This window comes from Manis javanica, chromosome 1, assembly GCF_040802235.1.
Source record: "Manis javanica isolate MJ-LG chromosome 1, MJ_LKY, whole genome shotgun sequence".
NCBI classification, from domain to species: Eukaryota; Metazoa; Chordata; class Mammalia; order Pholidota; family Manidae; genus Manis; species Manis javanica.
The window spans coordinates 63,998,062-64,015,198 of record NC_133156.1 but is presented as its reverse complement, the minus strand read 5'-3'; the positions used below and the strand labels follow the sequence as shown (position 1 = coordinate 64,015,198).

Here is a 17,137-nt window from a genome sequence, read left to right as displayed (position 1 = left end):
GAAATAGCCATGTATTCTATTTACTATGTTTAACTGGAATTATACTCTATAGAAAAGCAAGATAGTGAAAGGAACAAGAAATATGATTAATGGGTAAAAAGATTGAGAATTTATGAGGTCAGGCAATGGAGGAATCATCAATGTGGATACTGAAGTATCAAGTATTTTAGTGAGGGAATAGATGGAGACAAATGCTAAAATAAGGAAGGCAGGGGAATTTTGGGGGTAGGAAAGGGGACTAAAGAAGGTGATGAAGATTAGAAGGGACTGGTTTAAGTGGTTACTGTTGCCCTTTAAAGAGGAAATGTTGAGAGATAGTAGTTGAAGGATGGTTGGAAACCCAAAGAAAAATGAATTTCATCCTTAACATTGAAAATCATTTACTCTACCTGAAAGTTAAAGTCCATTATATCAATTTTTCTTTAGAGAATTGTTTTTTGGTGTTGTATCTGAAAAAATAAATTTGCCTCGTCCAAAGTTGTAAAGAGTTTCTTCTATGTTTGCATCTGGAAGTTTTATATTTTTAAGTTTTACCCTTAGTTGTATGATCCATTTTCAGTTAATTTTTGTGTGTGCTGCAAGGTACATAGATCAAAGTTTTTTTTTTTGGAGCAAATAATCCATTTCAGCACCATTTGTTGAAAAGATTAAGCTTTCTCCACTGAATTGCTTTTGCGTCTTCATTGTAAGTCAGTTGGCCATAGTGCGTGAGTCTGTTTACACACACTTTACTCTCTTCCGTTCATGTCACCGGTAACACCAATAACACACTGTCTTGATTATCATTGCTTTGTAATAATCTCAAAGTCAAGTAGTATAGTTTTTTTGTTTTTCTTTCAAAATAGTTTTGTTTGTTTTAGTTCCTGTGCATTTCCATATGTGTTTTAGAATCAGCTTATCAATTTCTATAGAAAATGGCTAGTGGATTTTGATTGGAGTGTATTGAATATATAGGTATATTTGGGGGAAATTACTCTTTTTGATTACAGTAGTCATATTCTGGTTATGTGGTTTCCCGAATTGGCTCTCTTACTGAGATTGGCCAATGACTGAACTAACATCCTCAGCGTATTTAGTACTAGTCTTTGATTATATCGATTAATTGGATCTGTTTTATTTTTAAAATAGCTGTTTACTTTTATTTTTTTATCTACATAGTATTTTTATTCAAGATTTGTTTTAGTTATTATGTTAGTGTTTGATAACCTAGGAATTTGCAGTAATTGAAATAACAGGGGCTTAAAAGTTTCAACCCTTCCATTGTTAGACAGGCTTTAATTAAATAGAGAAGCTGAAATTCCTGACACTGAAGAGCATACTTAACTCAGATGATGCATCACTCACTGACTTTCCAAGTAACCTCAATCCTTTGGTTCTTTAAAAAGCTCTGATGAAAGCATACCTATAGTTCTGGGTGCCATGACATGAACTATGCAGAAAATTTGACTAGTCAATTCCTGCTCCATTTTCAAGGGAAGAAATTTTAAATAGTGTAAGAAAAAATAAGACATACAGAATCAAAATGAATTATAGAATTGTAACTAGCTAGCTCTAGAGAGTGTAGTTAATATGCACTATTCCTATTTTTGAGGAAATTTATGAAATTTCTTATATCCAGATATCTCATTTTTAAAAATGTTCCATAGATTCTTTACAAATTGTCATTTTCTATAGTTTTATTTGTAATGACAAAAGTCATTACTAAATTACTTATTCAGATACTCTGTATTATTTGTTTTTTTAGTTTATTTGCCACAAGTAGAGACAAATGTACAGTTGACCCCTGAACAACACTGATTTGGACTGTGTGGGTCCACTTATATGCATTTTCTCAATAAATATAATGGAAAATTTTTTGGAGATTTGTCATAATTTGACAAAACATTTTCTGTTCTTTAGCTTACTTTGTTGTAAGAATACAGTATATAATATATGCAAAATATGTGTTAGCTCATTATGTCTACTGCTAAGGCTTCTGGTTAACCATAGGCTGTTAGTAGTAGCTAAGCTTCTGGGGAGTCAAAAATTATACATGAGTGTTTTTGACTATGCAGGGCTTGTTCAAGGGTTAACTATATTATTTCTCCTACTGTATTTAATTTCTTATTCCTTTTCGCTTTGTGTATTTTGATGCACTGTTTCTGAAATGAAAAGATTCATGACAGTTATATATTCATTGTAGTTGATATTATTTTGTATCATAATGTGTCCTTCATAAAACCTTCAAAATGTTTTATATTTTGCATCTAGAATTCAGCTTTATATCATTTGAATATAATGACTACTTAGTCTTATTGTTCACATTTTTCTGAGGGTTTTTACTTGCTCTTCTGTTGTTGTTACATGTTATTTTATTTTATTGGTATTTCTTACTGCATTAGTGAATTTCCCCCCCACTTTGATTTGATGTTTTCCTTTTCATAGATGTTTAATAGACAATGTATATAATTTTTTTAACAGATGTGTTTAGTATAATTTTTATTTTGCTACATGTTTTTGTTAATCTCTTTTTCTTCCCTTTCTTTTTTTAATGGACAATTTTAACTTTCCTCAAAAATTTCTTTTAATAATTTAGAAGGTCTGTATGCTTTTTTGTAAACATTCACTTCTTTAACTTTTGGAGCTTAAAAATTATAAACTTGAATCTATATTTTTTTATTTACAAATTTAGAACTAAAACTGTCTACTGACTTCTTTGAAAGGTAGGGAATGGAACTATTTACACTTTTAGACAATCTCTCCTATTTTTGTTAGTATCTTTTGGTATTTTTGTCTGGCTTAGTATAGTTAAATTATACCTACTTTCACATTTTGTAGCTTCTGTCAAGAATTATATTTATATTCTATTTTGTAAACTTAACCACAGTGGTTTTATTTTCAAATTGTATTATTGTTATTTGCCTGTGATTAAATTTTTCTAAAATATAAAATATTGTTATTTTTTAATATTTCTTTACCTATCTGTAGCTTTCAGCAACACTAATGATAAAATACCATTATGAGAGACATTATTTACAGAATTATTACCATTAAGTAGGATTCTGTATAATAAAGGAGTTTGAATCCCTATAGATGGCCTACAGTATTCTGTTTATTAGGTTATGAAGAATTGTCTTCTACAAATTATTCTAATCATTAAATAATTTATCTGTGCCATTGCTATGTAATAACCAAGAGCTGTATCTGCAAAGTGATATGCCAGTTCTATTACAAATGTTGAAGCACACATTTTTACTTATTTTTGTGTATTTATCAAACACCTGTAGCATTTTACTCTCCTTTTTTATAATAAATATTACAGCCACCCTTATAATTCAAGTTATACACCACTGAAACATTTACTTGCCTACTTACCCATTCCTTTTAGGTTTGTGCTTCATATTGCATTGTGTGCTGCTCTGATCCCTCTTTGTTTTATCAGTTGAAGATAGACCTGTTAGTTTTTCCTTCCTAGTCATAATTGGCATTGCTACTATGTTCTCTAATTCCAATATTAAACAATGAAAAAAGTCTTTTAATGGCATATATTCAATTAATAGTTTTATTCTACATTTGTTCCTCCTACCCTCCTTCTTTCACTCCTTTACTTCTTTCTTTTAAATAATATTTGGTAGCTACAATCTAAGGCATAACAGTAAATACCTAAAATAGTGAACCATAGAGACAATACTACCCTTTTGGAGCTTCCCTGTTAGTTGGGGGACATTAAAAAACAACAACACAAAAAAACCAAGTGTACATTCAGATAAATAGTTGCTTTAAGGTCTAAGAGAGAATTAGGGATACTACTAAGGATTAGACCTACATGAAATCTAGCTGATTTCTAAAGGAAGAGAGATGGATCTTGCCATGTGAAAGGGAGGATGAATTTTCAGGAAGAAGGAATGTTTAGGAAACTGAAGGAAGAACAATGCTCCTAGAATTTATGTAGCTGAATAGAGAGTGGCAAAACAAGAAGTTGGATGGATAGACAGAGAATAGGTAATCTGAGATACTAGAAGTCTTAGAAAGAAGTTTGTTTGGTATTTCTTTAAATGAAAAGGAAAGTCAATGTAGGATTTTATGTGGGAGAATGACATTTTCTTTTGCTTCTATAAGGGGAATGGTTTGGAAAGGAGCATGGGTAGTAGAGAGGACACCAATTAGAAGGTGGTATAATAGTCTAAGCTAGAAATAATTAAAACCTCCCAAAGGAGTGGCAGTGGAAATAGATGAAACTGGGTTAATTTGTGGTAGACTTTGGAGGGAAAATCAGAGACTTGCTGATAGATTGTTCATGGGGAAGGATGAACTAAGCTTCAAAGGAGCAGAGACTTTTTTTGGAAGAGAGGAAATATTTATTAGCATCATTAGTAGATTAGGAAGTGGGATAGAGCCAGGTTTTTGTTGAAGCTATAAGACAAATAGAAAGTTTTGATAAGAGGTATAAGAAGTTTATTAATCATAGAGCAGGAGTTCTTAAGTGTACAGGATTCTATAGATAGTAGTCTGGGTCAGATTAGGAGATACGTAAGGCAATGTGGGATTGGAAGGATTGGACTTCCCACAATGACTATATTGAACGGGACTCTTGACCAGGATGAGATGTGCCTTCCTGGGAAGAGGGGGTAATCTGACCTAGTTGAGTAGTCTTTAATGTTGACATCTAATAAGTCTCCTCCCTTACACTGCAAGTACTGCATGGAATCAAAAATGTATTGATACAAAGCACTGAATATTTATTTTTCGATGGTAGAGAAACACTTCTCTCATCTTTTTTGGTAGCTTTAACATTCTGCATGTGCTTAGAAAATTTTCCCAACATTGTATTTTTTAGAGTAAAAATATTAGATGAAAAAGGCAAAGCTACTAGAGTAATTAGGGCATTTATTTTATGTTTTTAATCCATGTTTGTATAGTTTTTTAATGTTTTCATTTTTGTTAAGTTTGTATTTTAATGGAAGAGCTGTATCAGTTTTAAATTGCTTTGTGCTATCAAGAGTATGTTAGTATTTAGACTTTTGAATTTTTTGAAGTAAATATGAATTCATAGGCCACATGTCTTATTCATGCTTATAATAGCATTTGAAAACTGAAAATGTCTCTTCCCTAAACAAATGTCCTCAAAAGTTAACTTTAAAAAAGTATATTGCAGTCAATCAGAAACAAGATTATTAGGTTAAGCCTTGGTAAGTTCTGCTGTGACTAGGAATTTACTTCCTTTAGGCTATAGTTTTGACTTATAGGTTTATTAAATTTTGATATAAAGTTATATTGAAATATTAAAGAATAATTCTGTTCATTCACAGAGAAAAATAATAGCATAAAAATTATTCTTGTGTATATCTGAAGCCACAACTTGTCTACTTTTTGTACTTTTAACAGGGATTGTCCCTGAGTATGGTAAGTCTCCAAAAATTGTTTCCGAATAGAAATTTGAAGACCTGTAGTGAAGAACATTCCTCTTACTTTTTTCAGTATTTGGAGGTTAGAAAGTCTAACACCAAGTGACTTGTACTTACAGCAGTATTCATATGCCCTCTTGTCTCAGATTCACCATTATGTGTGTCTGCTATTGAGATAATGTGTAGTGTTCACATACACAATGGAAAAACCACTGAGAGCTAATGGTATTTATTGATAAAACAGAATAGATAGAAATACACAAAATATTAATATTTTGAGAAAAAAGCAGAGGCTTTTGACAAAAAAGATGGCATAGTAGGAAGGCAAGACAGAGAACTCCCATATACACACCAAAGAAGCAAGTACAGCAAAAACACTAACCCTGAAAATGACCTGAAGGTTGTATAATTTATACCTGGTAGAATTTAGACCATTTATACCTGGTGAAGAAGAGAAGACATTACAGATAAGGATATGTGGCAGAGCCACAATCTAGTGGAACCCAAGCCCTTCCACCATCCCAGCCCACAGTAGGGAGGCAGAGGAATAAAGCAGGGGGTGGGTAAGTGCTCAGGAGCTCTGCACAGCTGGCCCTAGAGATCTGCCCTGGGAACACAAGTCCACATGGATTTGGGTTTTGATGATTAACAGGAGGAAATCAGGAAGAGTTAGAGCACTCTGGGAGGCTGAGACTCCCACTGCTTGTGTTTTTTTGGTCACTCTTAGACCCAACACAGGGGCAGCGATTTGTAAGATTTACCAGCAGCAGAAGGCTGTTAGAGCAGCCAGGGTTGGATGGAGCTCTCTCCACAGGAGAAAGGGCAGGTGGAGGATGCTTCCTTAGCCCTCTCTCAGCCCAGCTGGTTGGGTGCTCATGGGAGCCAGCCCCAGAGATTCCATCACCCTTGCTGGTGGCTCAGTACCAGCGTGCTTTTCTGCACACCAGCCTACCTTCCCACCTGGCTTCCTTGGCCCAGCAGTAGTCGGACTTTGCTGCCTGATAGGTGGAAGGAGGCTTTTCCAGATTTCCCAGGACTCTCTCAGCCCAACTGGAGAGGTGCCTGGAGGAGCTAGCTCTAAATGCTCCTTCCTCCTCACTGGTGGCCAGGTCCCTCACCCTACCATGTGGACCCTCCCTGCCCAACCCATCAGAAATGCAGCACCACAATTGCTGCAGGGCAGAAAGAGGGAAGCCTTGCTGAAAAGGATCCCAGCAGAAGCACAGCTGCATGGCTCATTGCTGACAGAGATTGGCCCACTGCTGACAGAGATCAGCCCCTGCCTGCAGACGGGCAGAAAGGCAGCCTAACCCAGAGCCCACCAACAGCAAATGGGGCCCCACCACAAAGGAGAACCAGACACTGGAGAGGAAAGAGTCTTGAGCATCTGGCCACCACAGGATGCCTTTTTCATAAAGGCATTGTTTTCTACAATGGGAGGCATAGCAGATCTATCTCAAAGAAGTGAAGAAATGCAGAAACCCTGACAAAATGAGGAGGCAGAGGAATATGTTACAAACAAAACAGGATGTGACACTGGAAAGAGGGCTAAATGAAATGGAGAACATCAATCTTCTTTATAAAGATTTCAAAACTAACATTCATAAATATGCTCTCTAATCTGTGGAAAAGTGTTGATGATCTCATGGAGGACTTCAACAAAGAGAGAGAAGAGCTGAAAAAGAGCCACTCACTGATGAACAAAACTAATTGAAATAAAATCTACAATGGAGGGGATGAATAATAGATTGCTGCAACTAAAGGAGACAATCAGTAGTATGGAAATTAGAGAACAGGAAAACAACAAAGCTGAGGAACAGAAGCAAAAAAGGCACTCTGGAAATGAGGGGGTGCTAAAAGAGCTGTGTGACAACTCCAAATGAAACAATATTCTTGTAATTGGAGTGTACCAGAGGAGGAGAGAGAGAAAAAGGGGTAGAAAGTCTCTTTGAAGAAAAAAATTGCTGTAAACTTCCCCAATCTGGAGAAAGAAATAGACACCCAGGTCTTCAAAAGTGCAGAGAAGCCCAAACAAAAGGAAACCCAGTAAGACAACACCAAGATATATAATAATTAAAGTGACAAAGGTTAAGAATAACTAGAGGATATTGTAAGCAGCCAGAGAGAAAAAAAAAATTACTTGTAAGAGAAACTGCATCAGGCTATCAGCAGAAACTTTACAGGCCAAAACAGAGTGGCATGAAATATTTAATCTATTGAAACAGAAGAAAATTCAACCAAGAATCCTCTACTCAGAAAGGTTATCATTCAGAATTGAAGGAGAAATTAAAAGTTTCCCAGTTAAAGGAAAGTTAAAAGAATTCACCACTGCTATACTGGCCTTATAGGATACATTAAAGGGGCTTATGTAGATGGAAATGTTCTTCAGCTAAAATAGTTTTCATCAGTGAAAACTCACAGTAAAGGTAGTAGACAAATTACTGACTAAGCTAGTATTAAGTTAAAACAAGTAGTAAATCAGCTATATAAAAAATCAGTCATGGGATACATAAAAAGTGCAGATGGTGACATCTAATACATAAAGTGTGGTGGGGTAAGAAGAAGAAGAAAAAAGTACTTTTAAACTGTGTTTGAAATAGAGTGACCATCAACTTAACAAAGACTGTGGTATATTTGGGACATTATCTGTGAACCTTAGAGTAACCACAGGCTTATAATAGACACCCCCCCACACACACATACACACATACACACAATCCAGTAGCAGTACTAAACAAAACTATTAAATTACAAGAGAAGAATATAGGAGTGGAGGAAATGAAAAGAGGGGAACTATAAAAATAAGAAAACAATAAAATGGTAATAAGTACATACTATAACTACCTTAAATGTAAATGGATTGAATACACCAATCAAAAGACAGAGGGTAGCAGAATGGATAAGAAACAAGACCCATCTGTATGCTGCCTGCAAGAGACTCATTTCAGACCTAAAGACATACATAGACTGTAAGTGAAGAGATGGAAGAAGATATTTCACTCAAATAATAGGGAGAAAGAAGCAGGAGTTTTAGTACTTGTATCAGAAAAATATATTTCAAAACCTAGAAAGTAGCAAAAGAAAAGAAGGACATTACATAATGATAAAGGAATCTGTCAAACAGGAAGTTATAGCGATTATAAATATCTGTGTACTCAACATAGGAGCACCTAAATATGTAATTCTAACAGAACTAAATGGAGAAATAGACTGCAAGTCAGTCATATTAGGGGACTTTTAACACACTACTTACTTCAATGGAAAAATCAACCAGACAGACAATAAATAAGGAAACAGGTGCTGTGTAACGACACAGTAGATCAGATGGACTTAACAGGATATCTATAGAACATTCCACCCAAAAGCAGCAGGATACACATTCTTCTCAAGTGTACATGAAACATTTTTCTGAATAGGTCACATTTTAGGACACAAAAAGACCTTCAGTAAGTTGAAAAAGTTTGAATCTGTGCTAAGGAACTTCACAGAGCACAGAGTTGTGATATTAGAAATAAATTACATGAAGAAAACAAAAAACAGACACATGGAGGCTAAACAGCATGTTTCTAAATAATCAGTGGATCAGTGAACAAATCAAAGAAGAAATCAAGCAATTCATGGAGACAAATGAAAACAAAAATTCAACAGTTCAAAATATGTGGGATGCCACAAAAGCTGTTATAAAAGGAAACTACATAGCAATACAGGCCTACCTCAAGAAAAAATAACAATCCCGAAAAAGAGTCTAAACTCGCAAACAAACTAGAAGAAGAACAAATGAAACACAAAGTTAGTAGAAGGAGGGGCATAATAAAGTTAAGAGCAGAAATAAACAAAATAGAGAAGAAGTAAACAATGAAACCAAGGGCTGGTTCTTTGAGAAAATAACAAAATAAACAAACTCCTAGCCAGACTTACCAAGAAAGAAAGAGAGAATACACAAATAAACAAAACCAAAAACAATAAAGAAATAGTAAAGAATCCTAAAATTCATGTGGGATCACAAAAGGTCCCAAACAGCCAAAGCAAACCCGAGAAAGAACAAAGCTGGGGTTATTATGCTCCCTGATTTCAAGGTATACTACAAGGCTACAGTAATTCAGAAAGTATGGTACTGGCACAGGAACAGACCCATAAATCAGTGGAACAGAATAGAAAGTCCAGATATAAACTCATGCATATATGGTCACTTAATATACAATAAAGGAGTGAATATACAGTGGGGATAAGACAGCCTCTTCAATAACTGGTATTTGGAAAACTGGACAGATACTTGCAAGAGAATGAAACTGGATTACTGTCTAACCCATCCCTAAAAGTAAACTCAAAATGGATTAAAGACCTAAATATAAAACATGAAAACATAAAACTCTCAGAAGGAGACACAGGCAAAAATTTGTTGAACAAAAAGCATGAGCACCTTTTTCTAGACAAATCCCCTTGGGTAAGGGAAACAAAATAAAAAAATGAACTAGTGGAACTACGTCAAACTAAAAAGCCTCTGCACAGCAAAGGACACTATCAACAGAACAAAAGGGCAACCTATAGTTTTGGAGAATATATTCATAAATAATTTATCTGATAAAGGGTTAACATCCAAGAACTCATATGCCTCAACACCAAGAATACAAATAACCTGATTAAAAAGAGGAGTAGCTGAACAAACATTTTTGCATAGAAGAAATATGGATGGCCAACAGGTACATGAAAAGATACTGTACATCATTAATCATCAGGGAAATGCAAATCAAAACCACAATGAGATATCACCTCACACCAGCCTTATATTCATCACCACAGTATTTACAATAGCCAAGTTATGGAAGCAGCCTACATGTCCATCAATAGATGAATGGATAAAGAAGATGTGGCACATATACACAATGGAATATTATTCAGCCATGAAAGAAAGAAATCCTGCCATTTTTAACAACATGGATGGATCAGGAGGGTATTATGCTATGTGAAATAAGCCACATGGGGAAAGACAAATGCTGGGTGGTTTCACTTATTTGTATAATCTAAAAACAAAACAAAATGAAATGAACAAAATAGCAGTAAACTCAGCCACTGAGAAGTGACTGGTGGTTATCATGGGGCACGGGTTGAAATGGGCGGGTGGGGATGGTGATGGGGATAAGGGAGCACAAAAATTCTCAGTCATAATATAAGTTGATTTCAGGAATCATAGTATATCCTGGAGAATGTAGCCTGTGATTCTGTAACATCTTTCTTTGTTGCCAGATAGTAACTGTGCTAGTGGGAGTGAGGATTTAATACTTTTTGTATTTGTTGAGCCACTGTGCTGTATACTTGAAACCAATACAAGATTGTATATAAATTATACTTAAGCAAAAAAAAAAAAGTATAGCTAGAAAAGAAGAAAGAAGCATAAAAAGAGGAGCGAATACAATGATTGAGAAGGACTTTTTCAGAAGAGGTGGGTGACAAGTTGGTGTGTTGGGTGATACGAAGCAGAAGCTGTGCAAGCCAAAGAAGAGATTCAGTAAGGTCAATCAGCAGGATGAGATACCAGCAGGATGAGAGACAGGTTAAGAATGACGGTGTGTAAATTTCTGTTGCATTTGACCATTAGGAAATGGTGACCTTATTGAGGCATTTGAATGGTGTGAGCAGAAGCAATATATCAGTGTGTTGAAAAAGAAATAAAAAATGTTAAAATGAGGACTGCAAGTGTGTATTTTCAAGTATTCCTTTAATTCCTTTCCTAGTATTCTGTATAGTCTGATTCTCAATTTTGAAGCATTTGTGCTTAGAGTTGCATATGTTAAATATGTATTGTTTATAACTTATTGCAGTTTTCAGAAACCTTTTTTTATATTAATGGAGTAATTTGTATAGAACTATATATTTAAAGTTACTGAACACTTAAAGCACAGCCTCATGGAAACCTCTAATACAGTGCTAATTTTCTTTAAATTTTTTTAAAAGTCTTGGCTACTTATGATTCAGCAGACTGAACAACTTAGTAGGATAATGAAGACACATGCAGAGGACCTAAATTCTGGACCCTTACACCGGCTCACCATGATGATCAAAGACAAGCAACAGGTGAAGAAAAGTTTTATAGGTGTTCATCAGCAGATAGAGGCAGAGATGATCAAGGTTTGTCTTTTCATTTTGAAGTTCTTTCTTTAATTTGATATTTAAATTTGTTGAAATATTTTATCTTGTTTGTCTTTAAAATTATTCAGTCATTTCCTGAAATAGATTTTTAAGTCTCTAAAAAACATCTTTTAGTAAATATGAAGCATTATTGATTATAAAATGTACTGTTATTTAATATACTCTTGTGGAAGAAAATAATTGATGTCAATAAAACTGTGATGCAATATTTTCTTACCACCTAGAATTTATGTTTTTTCTTAGGAAAATAACTCTTAGGCATTAAACATTTTTTTGTATCTAGTAATACTATGCACATAATGAAAATGAAAATATTGGCAGAATAAATTAGGATCTTTCTAAATTTTCTCACATTGAATCTATCTGTTCTAGATAACTTTTTACAATTTTTTATTATGAAATCTTTCAAATATATAAAAGAAATAATAAAATGAGCTCCCATTGACCTACCTACCCACATAGTCTATGGTTTTTTTTTTTTGCATCTATACTCTTACCTACTTTTTCTTCTACATTAGGTCATTTTAAAGAAAATTCTAGACATCATTTTATTCATAAATGTTTTAGTCTGTATTGGTAATAAAATAAGTACTCTAAAAAAACCCATAACTGTAGTATCATTAACACACCTGAAAATAACAATAGTTTCTTAATGTTATTAAATATCCTGACTGTGCTTAAATTATTATTTAAATGTTTTTTATAGCTGGTTCATTTGAATGATGATCCAAACATGGCCGATGCATTGCATTTGAATAATTCTCTCTTAATGTATAGGTTCCTTTCCCTCTGCCCTTTAAAAGTGACATTTATGTATGGAAGAAACTATAGAATTGAGTTTCCTTTAATTTGGATTTTGCTGTTAGCATTTTGTGATGTGATTTCATATATTACTTCATCCTCCAATTTTCCTGTAAACTGAAAGTTAGATGTAGAGGTGCAATATAATGAATTATAAGAAATAAGTATTTGGTTAGTCAGATGACCAAATATATATTTCCCAGGTATGTTTGGTCTTCATCCATAGTTCCTGAAAACACTTCAGAGCCCTATATGTGAAATGGGAGACTTTTGGACCCCACCCAAGGGTGGGGGATGTAGGTTGAATCAGCCAATGACCAGTGATTTCATCAGTTTTGACTCTGCAATAACTTGACTTCTTACAAAAACCTATGAGAAGACCATATCTCTTTCTTGCATCCTGCTTCTCTGCCAGAGAGAGCTTCCATGCTTGGGGAACCAGAATGCTTCCACATGCCATTGAGCCATGCTCCAAGCTCCATGAGGCTAGAGGCTCCTTTATTTGGGACCTCGCCCTATGTATTTTTTCATTTGGCTGTTAACTTGTATCCTCTATGGTATCCTTTATTAAACTGGTAAATGTAAATGTTTTCCTGAGTTTTGTGAGCTCTCTAGCAAAGTAACTGAATCTAAGGGGGAGGTCATTGGAACCTCCAATCTTAGTTGGGTGGTCAGAAGTACAGGTGCTCGTGACTGTCATCTAGGGTAGGGAGTAGAGGGCAGTCTTGATGAACGGAGCCCTCAACCTGGGGAATCTGGTGCTGTCTCCAGGCAGATAGCATCAGAATTGAGGCTGCTGGTGTTCTAGAATTGCTCAGCGTTGTGTGCATGCAGAGCCTCCCTCTACCTACCCCCACATATTGAAATCTGTACAGGAACCTGAAAAAAGTAATATTACTGCTGTATATACTAGTATTGTTGTGTGTGAAAAAGCACAAGAGCATTGATAAAATTCTGGCTGTTTCTTTTGTGCAAGACTACATCATAGGTGCTGGTGTAGACTTTTCTGTTGTTTCATATCAGGACATATGTAATATCTACTTGTTATTCTTTTTGTGATGTTAAACCTGAGTGATAGATTCTTATGTTGCCATCCTGTTTGAGTAGATTTTAATTTATTAGACAGTTTCCCTTCAGTCTTTCATTTAGTGAAACAAAATTGTTTTAGAAACAATTCTGTTCACTGCTTAGATCCATTATTTTCAGTGGGGGTTGTAAAATGGCAATGTTTTACTTATATCATTCCTAACAATTGTTAGTAGGATTTTTCAATAAAATTTGTCCTAAATCAATTATTTGGTTACAATGAGGTATAATTCACATAGGAGAGACAAGATAAATACTTGCTTTTTGTTATTACTTTGCAGTTTGAAGAACAATAAATTGGTTTCTTAACAAACTTCAAAAGTTAAGACTTCCAGTTTCTAGCCTGGCATGTAGGAAATTTTGCAAGTTGTCACTCCACCCTAACAAGTGAAAGCTGAACAAAATGAAAAATCAACAACTCTTCTTAGGTCCATAAGAGAAGTCAGATCACAGGGCAAGTGGTTGCCCCCAAAGGGGGAGAGACTGACAAGTGAACACAGAGAATCACAGTTTTTCAGAGCCTCAACCTCTTGAGGAACCAGTGCTGGGTGTAGGAAAACCTCAACAATAACTGATAAATTCTGGATACTCATTGTGGACAACTCCTACAATTAAAAACTCTGGGAGGATCCTCAGGGGCTTCCACACTTTTGTGAGTTTTACCTTCCAGGTGTCTGCCAGGTTCTCACAGTGAATGTTAGGGAAGAATCTCATGCTCCTGGCTTCAGGAGGGGAAAGGAACTATTTTGACAATGCCAGAGCATTCTGTTCTTAACAAAATTTGCCTTCAGTGAAAATTGTTAACCATAGCCTAATTGATTTGGGGGAAGAGAAAAATCCAACTCCATCCCACTCTACCATCTTGTCCCATGTAAGTGGGAGTGGGGACTGAGAAGCACATGTAAAGTTCACAGAGGCACAGGCTCAGTAAAAGACAGACCTAATCACGGGACCAGAAAACACTTCCCCTTCCCTGAAAGCTTATCACCATATTAGTAAAGGCCTATTTACATCAGTTTCTTTTACCCAATAATTATGTCTGGCAGTCAAGAAAACATGACTTGGTATACCAAAAAGCAAAAAACACAGTTGGAAGAGACAAAGCAAGCATGAGAACCAGAGATAGTAAGGATTTAGAACTGTCAGACTGGGAATTAAAAACAACTAGGAATAATATTGTAGGGGTCCTAATGGATGAAGTGACAGCATGCAAGAACAGATAGATAGTGTAAGTAGACAGATAGACATCCTAAGAAAGAACTAAAATGAAATGCTAGAGATCAAGAACACTGTAACAGAAGTAAAGAATGACTTTGATGTGCTTATTAGGAGACTGGACACAACTGAGGAAAGAATCTCTGAACATGAGCATATATCAATAGAAATCTTGAAAACTGAGAAGCAAAGAGAATAAAGACAGATAGAAAATCAACAGCATATTCAAGAATTGTGGGACAACTACAAAAGGGGTAATATATGTGTAATGGGAATACCAGAAGATGAGAGAAGGTACAGAATAAATATTTGAAATAATAATGACTGAGAATTTTACCAAATATGTCAGACACCAAAACACAGATCCAAGAAGCTCAGAGAACACCAAGCAGAACAAATGAATATAAAAACTATACCTGGGAATATCAATTTCAAACTACAGAAAAACAAAGATAAAGTCCTGAAAGAAGCCAGAGTTAAAAAGCACTCTGCCTACAGTAGAATGAATATGAGATTTACATTTGACTTCTTGGAAACCATATAAGCCATAAGAAAGTAGAATGAAATATTTAACATGTTGAGAGATAAAACACCATCTCTGAATTCTGTACCCTGTGAAATTATCTTTTAAAAGTGAAGGAAAAATAAAGTCTTTCTCAGGCAAACAAAAATTGAGGGAATTTGTTGCCAGGAGACTGAGAAAGAAAATGATATAGGTCACAAACTCAGATCTACATAAAGAAGAGTGTTAGGAAGGAATGAGTGAAGATAAAGACTTATTTTTCTAATTGTTAATTGGTCTAATGGATAAAAGTTTATTGAAAATAATAGCAACAGTGTATTTGATTGTCTGCAGTCCTGTATATGGCTTGTGTTCGTGTATGTGTGTATATATCTATATAATGTATATGTTAAATGTACTTATATATAACTTAAAGTAATGACAACAATGATACAAGGAATGGGAAGGAGGAATTAGGATTTTTTGTTATTGTAAGGTGCTCACACTACTGTGATGTAGTATACTACTGTTTTTTTTTTAATGTAGGCTTAGATTAGTTATAAATGTATATTGCAAACTGTAGGGCAGCCACTAAAGAAAGTAAAAAAAAAGTATAACTGATATGCTAATAAATAAAAGAAAACAGACAAAAAGATGGCGGCATGAGAGGGGAGACAGAGACTTCCTCCTAAAACTGGATACAATTAGAAAATATAGTTGGCGCAACTAATCCTGAGAGAGCAACAGGAAAAAGGACGGCACCAGACTGCATACTCCTGGAGAAAAGAGCAGACCTCCCCGAACAGGGTAACGTACCAGAGCTGTGGCTTGGTGGGAACCGAGCCATTTCCCCACCCCAGCTCACCAGTGAGAGGAAGAGAAACTGAGCAGGGAGGGAGTGGAAGGCTTGGGACTGCTGAATACCTAGCTCCAGAGATCTGCGCTGGGAGCACAAACCTACATTTCATGGTGCTTTCATTATACTCTTCTGATTATGGGGTTGGAAAGGTGGGACAGGTGGAGTTCCTGGGGAGACTGGGATTCTGGCTGCTTGTGGAAAGCAGCAATCCATATCTGGCTTCTCTGGGACAAAAACTTATAACTGTGTGCTCAGCCCACTGTTTCAGACAGTGGAGACAGGCACAGCAGCTGGGAAGCAGGGAACAGCTTTTTCCTCCCCCCAGGCACCAATACCGCTCCCCAGCAACCCCAGACATTGCTTCAGGGGCTGAACAGCTCCAGAATAGAGCTTCTGGACACTAGAGGGAGCCATATACAAATATGAAATGCCAAAGAAACCAGGTCCAGAGTAAAATTATTAATACAACTCCCGAGAAAGATTTAAATGATAACGACCTTGTGACTCTTCCTGAAGGGAATTCAAAATTAAAATCATCAACATGCCAATGGAGGTACGGAAAGACAGCCAAGAACTCAGGAATGAATTCAGGTCGGAGATCCAGTCGTTGAAGAGCATGATGGAGGGTATTAAAAGCAGGTTGGATACAGTGGAGGACATGATAAATGGCATAGAAACTAGAGAAGAGAAATACAAAGAAGCTGAGGCACAGAGAGCAAAAAGGATCTCTATGAATGAAAGAATATTGAGAGAACTGTGTGACCAAACCAAATGAAACAATATTCGCATTATAGGGATACCAGAAGAAGAAGAGAGAAAGGGATAGAAAGTGTCTTTGAGGAGGTAGTTGCTGAAAACTTCCCCAATCTGGGGAAGGAGATAGTGTCTCAGGTCATGGAGAACCACAGATCTCCCAACACAAGGGACCAAAGGAAGACAACACCAAGACACTTAGTACTTAAAATGGAAAAGATCAAGGATAAGGACAGACTGTTAAAAGCAGCCAGAGACAGAAATAAGATCACATACAAAGGAAAGCACATCAGGCTAACATCAGACTTCTCAGCAGAAACCTTACAGGCCAGAAGGGAGTGGCATTATGTATTTAATGCCATGAAGTAGAAGGGCCTGGAACTAAGATTA

At 35.7% G+C, this 17,137-nt stretch overlaps 1 protein-coding gene across 12 annotated transcripts in view; it reads left to right on the top strand.

Moving 5' to 3' along the window:
- Positions 1-17,137, top strand: part of FER (FER tyrosine kinase) — a 461,718-nt gene that overhangs the window by 35,354 nt on the left and 409,227 nt on the right. For 11 of the 12 annotated variants that reach the window (XR_012129973.1, XM_073233126.1, XM_037011947.2 and 8 more), the window contains one exon: positions 11,337-11,510. The exons of the other annotated variant lie outside the window; for it this stretch is intronic. Coding sequence is in view for 10 of the 11 variants with exons in the window: in XM_073233126.1 (XP_073089227.1) it covers positions 11,337-11,510 (174 nt within the window). In the remaining variant the exon portion in view is untranslated. The remainder of the gene's footprint in view (positions 1-11,336; positions 11,511-17,137) is intronic. 12 annotated transcript variants of the gene reach the window in all.